Genomic DNA, 10,403 nt, shown 5'->3' with positions numbered 1-10,403 from the left:
GAAGCAGGGACGCGCGTGTCCGGGCGCGCGCCTACGCGTGCATTCACGTGTATACACACACTCGCACGCACACACACTCTCACTCGCACGCACGCCCTCCCCGCGTCCGCCCCCCCCCCTCCCGCCACGGCCCGCTTCCTCCGCCTCCCGACCCCTCGGGGGCGGGCCTCTTTCTCTTTAAAGAGCCGACGCAGCCTCGGGAGCCGAGCGGCGCGCAGCCAATGAGCGAGGCCGAGCGGCTCGAGCGCGCTGACGCCGCACCAATCAGCGGCGGCGGGGGGCGGGGACACCGGAGGCGACACTATTGTTGATGAGGAGCCGCGGCGGCGGCTGTACCACCTCGTCGCTGGCCGCCGCTGCCCGCGCGCCCCCCGTCCTCGAAGTCAGGCTTCGTCAGCCGCCGGCTCAGGCCTTCCCTCGGGCCCCGCGCAGCCGGGCTCCGCCGCCCAGCACCCTCCCTACGGCGCTCGCGGGCCGCTTTCTCCGGGGCGGGGGGGGACCATGTCCCAGCGGGTGAGGCGCAATGGGTCTCCCACGCCCGCGGGCACCCTCGCGGGTGGCGCGGTCGGCCCGGCCGGGGGCCCCGGGAGCCGCCTGCAGCCCATGAGGGCGACCGTGCCGTTCCAGTTGAAGCAGCAGCAGCAACATGGCAGCCCCACGCGGGGTGGTGGCGGCGGCTTTTTCGGCGGCAACAACGGCGGCGGCGGCGGAGGCGCTTCAGGCCCCTCGGGTGGCGGCAGCGGCGGCGGCCTGCGCACCGCCTCGCGCAGCATCAGCCCCACGCGCGGCGGCAGCGGGAGCGCGGCCGCGCGCACCAGCCCCACCGTGGCCACGCAGACGGGCGCGTCCGCGACGTCCACGCGCGGTACCAGCCCCACGCGCGGCACGGCGCCTGCGGCCCGAAGCAGCCCTCCGCGACCGCAGCCGCCGCCGCCCCTGCTGGGCACCGTGTCGTCGCCCAGCTCGTCGCCCACCCACCTGTGGCCCGGCGGCGAGGTGAGTGCGGCCCCACCCCCCGCCCGCGTCCGCCACCGGAGGAGGTCCCCCGAGCAGGGCCGGCCCTCGGCGGAGAAGAGAAGCCCCAGCGCCCCGGTGTGCAAAGCAGGTACGTGGAGGGCAGGGGTCCCGCGGCGCGGAGCCGGGACTGCAGCAGGGCTCCATCGGGGCGGGGCTGGGCTGGGCGTGCGGTCCGCCACCCCCGCGTCGTGCCCGCGCGGTTAGCCGCGGTAGAGGTGGTGCCGCCGCTAACCTTGGGCCTGAGCCCATTTGTGGAAATCATAAACCCTGGGATCTGGCCTTGAGCGTCGCTCCTGCTCACGCTCACTCGAGGGTGAGGCTAGGACTGATCTGTCACTTTTGTTTTAGTGACGTGGTTAAGGCTTGCAAATAGCCCACGAGTGTTACTCAGTGTTTTTTGTTCCAGAAAACAGTTTCGGATCTGGAGGAATGAGTGTCATAGCAAAGGCGGATTTGGATCATTGAAGAGTTGTGGAGCTGGGAGTGGTTTTGCATTTCATAAGATTTAATGAGTAGCAAGAAGGGAGAAGTTAAGCAAGATTGCTTTGGGGTGTGTGCATAGGTATATGTATATATATGTATGCTCACATGCAATTACATATATATGTAAATGATAAATAGCTAGCCTGAGGGTCTGGGTGTCTTTCTGAGATAATGGTTTTATTTCTCTCGTATTGTTTGTTTGCTTTTTTTCCCTTCTTGAAACAGAGTCTCACTTGCCCTGGCTGGCCTGGGCCTCGCTGTGGAGCCTCTGCTAGTCTTGATCGGTCGCTCAGTCTGCCTCTGCCTCCCTGCAGCTGGGATTATAGCTGTACTGGTCATGACCGGCCCCATCTTGTTGATTGTACCTGTCAGTTTTCTTGGGGAAGATTCTGGATGGAGGCATTGGTTTCTAGTGGAGTCAGTTCAGAAAGGGTAATTCAAGGGAATATTTAAAATAATTGGGAGTTTCAGGAGATTAATACCCATTTCCTAACTAAGTCAGTAAGATGAAGTGATTTAAGAAATATAGAATGTGACTCGTTCGTACTTTTTTTCATGAAAGGCTTAAAAGTTTTATATTTTATTTTGTGTGTGCGTGTGTGTGCATTTCCATGGCCTGTGAGTGGAGGTCAGAGGACAGTTTAGAGGTGTTGGGTCTTTCCTTCCGTGATGTGGGGTCCCGGGCATCCGACTCTGGTTTCAGACTTGATGGCAAACACATTTACCCGATGAGCCATTTCACCAGGCCTGTGAAGGATTTTAAACAATACCTCCTTAAGAAAGATTACCTAGAAAAATGTTCGGTAGTGTTGTCTACACTATCAGAACAGTTCTAAATCTTTTGGGAATACAAAATACTTCTGGGTGTTTTGTTTTTGTTTTTGAAACTGGGTCTCCTGTAGCCTCAGCTGGCCTGGAACTCACCATGTAGATAGGCTGGCCTCACCAACTGCTTCTGCCTCCCGAAAGCTGGGATTAAAGGAGGCACTACTTTACCTAGCCACAAATTGTTTTTAAAAAAAAAAAAAAAAAAAAAAACATTAAGAAGACTCTCTCGGTTGTAGCAGTGGGCAGGTGGTTTTTATACAGGACCTCATTTTAGCTTTCACACTGGCCTCTCTACAGGTTGAGAACAAGTGGTGGCAGGTGAGGTTTGACTCAGCTTGCACTCCACAAAGAACATGCCTTCAAATTATATCAGGGAGCTTCTAATACATAAGAGAAGGTCTGGGAAATGCATTGCACACCAGAATTACATGTATGTAGTTACTGAATCTGCTGAGCAAGATTCCTGCAGTCTGCCTTTGAGTTTCTGGAGCCAGGATAGCGCATCAGTGTGTGCTGCTTAAATGGGCAGTAGATGTGGAAGAAGAGGCAGGGTCCCTCAGTCTGATGACTGAATGTGTTGCTATTTCAACAAGTGTATCCTGATTAGAACTCAGGTCGGATAGTCAGAATGTGAAGGAGAGTGCCCCTTTCTGTTGATTTCTAGGGTTCTAAGGCTCTTTGTGTGCTCATTCTTACTTTCCAAAGCTCTCCGCGCCCCCCCCCCCCAAACAACCAAAACCCCAGGAAAACGAGTACTTAACTCTTTAGGTGTGAGGGATATTGCTTGTTGCTAGATGTCTGATGGCTTCTTTTTTTTTTTGGTTTTTCGAGACAGGGTTTCTCTGTGACTTTGGAGCCTGTCCTGGAACTAGCTCTTGTAGACCAGGCTGGCCTCAAACTCACAGAGATCCGCCTGTCTCTGCCTCCCGAGTGCTGGGATTAAAGGCGTGCGCCACCACCGCCCGGCTCTGATGGCTTCTTTTTGGGATATATTCTTTTACACTCTAGTTACATCTGTTCAAAGTGGGGAGAATGTTTTCAGTTCAGCTTTTTGTAGCACAGATCCCCTTTTTGATTAGAGTCCCACCAGTTTGCAGGCTTCATGAAATGTAAAAGTTCTCACTGTAGAAACGAAGGTTCTTTTTTTGTGTAGGTCTGTCACCTCATGTGACTCAGGTGCTTGGGTTCATCTCCACGAGGTTGCTGGTTTCTGGGTGTCCCATCTGCACCAGAGCTCCAGTATGACAGAGTTCCTAAGTTGGAGACGTTGGGTTCTCCAGCTGGTTGATTCTCTGGAATATCTGATCTAGAATGTCTTTTTCTTGACTATGATGGGGGCATCCAAGCACCCATTGATGGTAGCTATTTAAATGGCCGACTCAGTGCCTGCTGTTTTCTTAGCAAAGTGGTTTGTCTGGGTAGGCTACTTTCAGAAGGTAAGTAGGCAGCAGGGCTAATGTTGAAGTTTATTTGTGCTTTCCCTTTTACTTGGCTTTATGTAATTTAGTATAAGAACAGTCACGATAAGTTTTGGGTAGACTCTGACTTTTGTGCCTGTGTTCAGTCACTTAGGATCATGTAGTATGGAGAAGCGAGTAACATGTTAGTGATAGAGTCCATGTGTGAAATTTATTTATTTTTACATGTATATGTGTGTGTATGTGTTGCTACATACGTGATAGGGTCACGTATGTGATGGTCCAGGTGGCATTCTGCTGGACTCTGTCCACTTTTTCTACCCTTGGTTCTGGAGGATTGAACTCGGATCATCAGGCATGGTGATTTACCTGCTAGTAGCTTTAGTTATTTAAAAATTTTAATTATATTTTATTTTATCCTGTGTGTGTTCATCCACATGGATGCCAGGGTTCATGTTGCATTTATCTAATTATTCTTTCTCAATAAATAGTCAGGAGTCAGGGCTGGAGAGATGGCTCAGAGGTTAAGAGCATTGTCTCCTCTTCCAAAGGTCCTGAGTTCAATTCCCAGCAACCACATGGTGGCTCACAACCATCTGTAATGAGGTCTGGTGCCCTCTTTTGGCCTGCAGGCATACACACAGATAGAATATTGCATACATAATAAATAAATAAATATTAAAAAAAATAGGAGTCAGATATTGGGATAAGAACCTGAATGGCCAGAGAAGTCACAGAGAAACTACCAGTGACCTGTGTCTTTAGTTCCTCCATCCAAAAAGACTCTAAGGATTATTTCCTTATTCCTGTCTCTCTGTCCTCAGTCCTCCAAAACCTTTATGGTTAATTTTGCTCAGCTAGTAGCTTCCTCCACCCTCTGATTCAAAGCAAACTTTATTGCTTTCAATAAATGCGATCAAAATATCACACAACAGGTTCATGTGTGGAGGTCAGAGGACAGCCTTCAGCCTTTGGGAACTGACTGTCTTTCCACCCTGAGGATCTCCGGGATCAAACTCACGTTGTTAGGTTTGGTGACAGACACCTTTACCCGCTGAGCCATCTCTGTCCCCCTCTTTTTATTTTTAATTGACTAATAATTGTTTATGAGATGTAGTTTGTTTTCCATACATAGATCTCCCCTCCCCCCCAGGTTTTTTTTTTTTTTTTGGTAGCTTTGGAGCCTGTTGTGGAACTACCTCCTGAATGCTGGGATTAAAGGCCTACATCACAGTCTGTAGTAGCCGCAGAAGGTGTCTGCTGCATTATCACAGCAATGCAATCATGCCATAGTTAACTGTATGCAGTTAAGATTTAACACTGCATCCTCATTGTTGTTTACATTTCTCTTGAGAATAGAGCCATGCGTGGTGTTTGCATGTGTAGGCTTTGACAAATGTTACCTTTTAATAACAGGTTTTTGTGTGATTTACAGTGGTGATAAAGCAGATTGTTGTCACTTTCAGGCAATAGTAAAACATGGGATACACCTATTTTATGCATTTATCATATGAGCTAGCATTTAAATTATTTCTAGGCTATGCAGTGTTTCTGCGAGCTTTTTCAAATTTTAGCAGTCACCACCAAAATCCTTATGTCAATGGACCGGAGCAGTTCAGACCTGTGTTCTTTTGTGTCAACTGTACATTACTAATAGCTGTAGCCACCTATGAATCTGCCATCTGGCAGATTCTGTAACAAATTGGTAATACGTGTAAATTAATTTTCTGGGTTCTGTAATTACTCTAGACTATTACTAAACCTTAGAAGGTCTTCTTGGGAACTTGTGATCTGTAGCTGTTTGGTCAGAAGTCCAGGACTTGCATCTGAAGAGGAGGGGGCAGTCTTCTGAGGTCAGGCTCTTCTCATGGCTTAAATGTTAATGTCCCCACATGCTCCTGAACTTTAGGAGGGATGAGAGTTACCTTGAGGGGGCCGTTTGTGTTGTGTCTTACCCTGATTTCCTCCTGTATTCCATTTTCTCTGCTTGTTGGCTGCCATGATATGGAATAATGTGCTCTGTCATGCCCTCCTTGCCATAATTAGGATTGATATCTCTGAAACTGGGAGCTAAAACAAGTATTTCCTTCAGTTGTTTCTGTCAGGTATTTTTTTTGCTACAATGATAGGAAAAGAAACTTGGATAGCTCTGAAAAGAAACTTGGATAGCTCTGAAACTGTGGCTGGTGGTATCTGTCCTAGCTCAGGGTAGTTAGAATCAGAATTGGACTCTTAAATTTCCATTTGGTGACCAGAGAATTGGTTGGTGCTTGAAAACATCCCAGGGTGCTTGTTAAAAGTCAGTATTGCTGCCAGCACTCCTTTAATCCCAGTACTCGGGAGGCTGAAGCAGGTGGATTTCTGTGAGTTCGAGGCCAGCCTAGTCTACAGAACGAGTTCCAGGATTGACTCCATAGCTACTGAGAAACCCCAAACAGACAAACCCGAAAAATAACAACAGAAGTCAGCGACTAGATCTAATTTTAGGTCTTGAAAGTCCCTCCTAGTAAGTAATGCAGAGCCTTCAAAGACATGGCTTGAAAACTGGGTTGGGGGGGGGGAGGTCAATTTAGTATTTATGTGATTTTTGTGCTGTGACTGATGTTGTTGATAAAAAGAAGTGTATTGTTTTTTTGTTTGTTTGTTTGTTTTTTGTAACAGGATTGTCTATGTATAATCCTGGCTGTCCTGGAACCCTCTGTCTGTAGACCAGGCTGGCCTTGAACTCAGAGATCCTCCTGCCTTTGTTTCCCAAGTACTGGGATTAAAGGTATGAACCACTACATTGGGTTTAAACCATTTTTTAAAAGGTATGTTTTCTTTTACATTATGTGCCTTATGTGAATATGATCATTAATTGGGGTGGGAAAGTGCCAAGAAAAGATGTACTTCCTTTAAAAAATGCATATTTTAAATTATGTATATGAATGTGTGTATGCATTCTTGTGTCAACGTGAAGTAGGTGCCTGGGAGGTCTGAATAGGATGTTGGCTCCTCCGGGAGCTGGAGCTACAAGTGGGTTGTGAGCAGCACGGTGTGGGTGCTGGGATCTGAATGCATCTTCTGGGAGGAGAATGTGTGCTTTTAATCCTGAGCCATCTCTACAGCTCCAGGAGACTCACTTCTTTGAACTAGTAGGCATACTCAAGGAGGGCACCAACACTCCTTATTTGTGGCAAGTTTGAGGTCTGTCTTGTAGTACTTTGTGAAATAACTCTGAAAATTCAGCGTTTCTCTAACATTTGGAGGATAGTTGCTGATTTCACACCTTCAGGGAAATCATTTTGGCTTGTAATGTATTTTTTATAATTAGAGATGAAGCATCGTAAAACATATTAGTTTTACATTTTGGCTTGTGTAATTTTCACTTAAGTTCAGTTCTGCATATTTGGTTGAACTAACTACTGTTACTGTGCAGTACAAACATATTTAAAAATAAAAAACTAAAATCCTTTACAGACAACAGTTAAAAACAAAACAAAATCTACAGTTCTCCAGAGATTCAAATTAACCAGGCAGGACGAGGAGCATGAAACATAAGTATGTATAATGATTGCTTTTGTTTAGAGTGAATAATTCTTCAAGCATGGGTATAGAAGTTGTCTCCGAGGAGAAGTGACTTTTGATGATTGGAAAGGGAAGAACTGTACTTGGCTGTTGTCTTAGAGCAGTGACAGTACACGCCGTGCTTAGTCATGTGTCACTTAGAATATACAGTCTAGGGGGATATTGGAGTGGGAGAAGAGTAGAAGACGTATTTCAGTATCCCCGAGTAGAATAATAGGAACTACTTCAATTTGGACTAAAATGAATCAGAATATTTTCCATAGTTAATAATACTTGTTCTGGAGCCAGACGGCCACGGTTCACATCCTGCCGTTGACATTTACTGACCAGCTCTTAAACTTAGGTAAGTTCACTGCCTGCAAAAAGGAATACTCCCTAATACTTAACTATAATAGAGGATTACAATCCTTGTAATCTGGGTGTGGTGGTGCCAGCAATCAGGAGGTAGAGGAAAGAGGATAATCTGAGTTCAGATCAGACTGGTCTACATAGGGAGTTCAGGGCAGCCAAGGCTAGAGAGTGAGACTTTGCCTTACAAACAAAAACTTACTAAAAAAATCTTTGTTAACTGACAATAGGGTATAAGTCTTCTTAGTGTTAAGTATTTCTGTATAATCTTTGCCATCTTATCAAGGTAAATGTTAATTTATTTGTTTATATTCTTAGACTAATGTATGGGTTATAGTATAGGTTTAGGATAATGAAGTAAGAATTTTGAGATGGGAGACTATGGAGGTTAGTAATTTACAAAAGTATCAAACACCAGAATTGAGATGTGGGCATGGCACTGGCGGGAATGATCAACGACCTTTTGATGTGGTCACACATTGGATGTGGGGTTGAGAATGGTAGTGGAATTGATTCTAATTGGTAGACAGTGAGGAAGCAAATTTGGAGTAGAGAAATAAGCCGAAATCGTAGACATCTTTTGTGCCTTCTGGAAATCTATGTAATTTTCTATAATGTGGCTAATAACACTTTTAGAACTCATGAATGAAGTTTGAAAGGGGGTTAAACGGGGGCTGGAGAGATGACCCAGAGGTTAAGAGTACCAACTGCTCTTCCAGAGGTCCTGAGTTCAATTCCCACATGGTGGCCTACAGTCATCTGTAATGAGATCTCGTGCCCTCTTCTGGCATGCAGGCATACATGCAGACAGAACACTGTATACATAACAAATAAATCTTAAGAAAAAAAAAGCACTTGAGAGGCAGAGGCAGGTGGATCTCTGAGTTTGAGGGCAGCCTGGTCTACAAGAGCTAGTTCCAAGACAGGCTCCAAAGCTACAGAGAAACCCTGTCTCAAAAAAAACCGAAAGAAAAAAAAAAGAAAGAAAAAAGAAAAGGGGGTAAGAAATTGGGGACTCAACTCACCTCAATTCAGAATGCATCTGTTAAACACTTTTTGCTGTTTGTATGTTGACACACCTAAAAGGATCAGTTGCTGGAGTGTATGTGATGATGGAGTAAACAAGCGTGTCAGGGTGTTTTGTTTTTGTTTGTGACAGCTTGGTGGAGATTGCAGGTGTGCCAGAGAGGAACTCTGAGAACTCAATAGGAGGAGAAATAGATTGGTACTGAGAAAGTACAAGGAAGCCTGCATTTAAGGGAGGCGGTGTTAAAGATTCTTTTAGATTCTGTGAAGAGAACAGTTAGTCTGAGTTGATAGAACAGGCTTTTGAATTGGCGTGTTGGTCAGTTGATGGTGGCTGAAAGCGTGCTATCAGGATGCTGGGCCACAGATGAGACCAGAGTACCGAGGGAGGGAATAGTGTTTGTTGTTTTTGTTGTTACCGTGTTGTAATATCACAACATTTTAAGAACAGGTTTATTTTTGTTTTCTTTTTCTGGTTGTATGATTCCCCCCCCACACTTGATTTTTGGTTCATAGTTGAGGGTATGATCCGTTGTGGTGGGGAAATTTTATGGTCTCAGGAGTGTGAGGAAGCTGGTCACATTGTGTAGTCAGGGAACGTAAAGATAGAAGGAAGCACAGACAGGAACACCACTGATGCTCTCAACCCCTTTTCTCCTTTTTATTCAGTTCAGGATCCCAGCCTATAGAATGATGCTGCTTATATTTTTTACAGTGGGTCTCTCTACTTCAGTTAACTGGGTCTAGAAACTCCCTCATAAACATGCCCAGAGGTTTAATTTCCTGAGTGATTCTAGAGCCAAGTCGACTTTGCTGTCGTGAATCCACCCCATCTGCTACCCAGAGATCACTTTTAAGATATAATCCTCCCTCTCCTCGTTTCCATAGGCTCTTGGCCATCTCTTAATGTAAAACAAATTCCATCTGACTTCAGCGTCCCCATAGTCTTCCAAAAGACTGTCCAGAACTGTCCAGAAGTGTTAAGTGCAGAGCATCTTCTGAGATGCAGCAACCCCCCTCCCTTCCCCTCCTCCATCTATCCATTCTAAGATGCAGCAGCCCCCCCCTCTCTCTTCCTCTCCTCCATCTATCCATTCTGAGATGCAGCAGCCCCTCTCTCTCTCTTCCCCTCCCTCCATTTATCCATTCTGAGATGCAGCAGCCCCCCCCCTCTCTCCCCTCCCTCTCTCCATCCATTCATCTATTTATTTATTGACTTTTCGAGACAGGGTTTCTCTTGTGTAGCCCTGGCTGTCCTGGAACTCGTTCTCTCAAGTGCTGGAATTAAAGGTGTGCACCACCACTACCTGGCTCCCCACACTCATAAATCTTTAATGTCTGCAAAACCAGTAGCATGTTCATGGCACTCTGAGTTCTGCTTGAACCCCCTTGCATTAACTTCTGACCCTATCACAGACTGACTTTGGGGAAACACTTCCCTAGGCACGGGGTTGCTGGCCGCACACCTCTTCAGTGGTATTCTCAGTTTAGGCACTTAAATGAACGTCACAGGATGGAACCATCAGTGGGTAGAGTCTCTCTGGCAGGGCACCTTTCCTGATATCCCAGGTGGTTAGCATCATTTCTTTTTAGTGGGGCCTAAGCTCTTCAACAAGACAGCTGCTTTCAAAACTGCCTTGTCTGTAACTTTGTAGGCACACTCTTTTTCTTGCCAAATTGTGTATTTTCTCATCTTTCCACTGTGGACCTGAATAG

The 10,403-nt window shown here is 46.4% G+C and overlaps 1 protein-coding gene across 1 annotated transcript in view; it reads left to right on the top strand.

Annotated features, from left to right (window-relative positions):
- The first annotated feature begins 275 nt into the window (after positions 1-275).
- The window catches only part of Fam117b (family with sequence similarity 117 member B), a 55,719-nt gene continuing 45,591 nt past the window's right edge, over positions 276-10,403 (top strand). The window contains exon 1 of the mRNA XM_050159255.1: positions 276-1,105. Coding sequence (XP_050015212.1) covers positions 502-1,105 — 604 coding nt within the window. The 5' untranslated portion in view covers positions 276-501. The remainder of the gene's footprint in view (positions 1,106-10,403) is intronic.

Source organism: Alexandromys fortis, unplaced genomic scaffold, assembly GCF_014885135.2.
Source record: "Alexandromys fortis isolate MF-2015 unplaced genomic scaffold, M_Fortis_MF-2015_v1.1 scaffold_65, whole genome shotgun sequence".
In the NCBI taxonomy this organism is placed as follows: domain Eukaryota; kingdom Metazoa; phylum Chordata; class Mammalia; order Rodentia; family Cricetidae; genus Alexandromys; species Alexandromys fortis.
The sequence above is the reverse complement of the archived record's forward strand: the minus strand, read 5'-3'. Positions and strand labels throughout refer to the sequence as shown.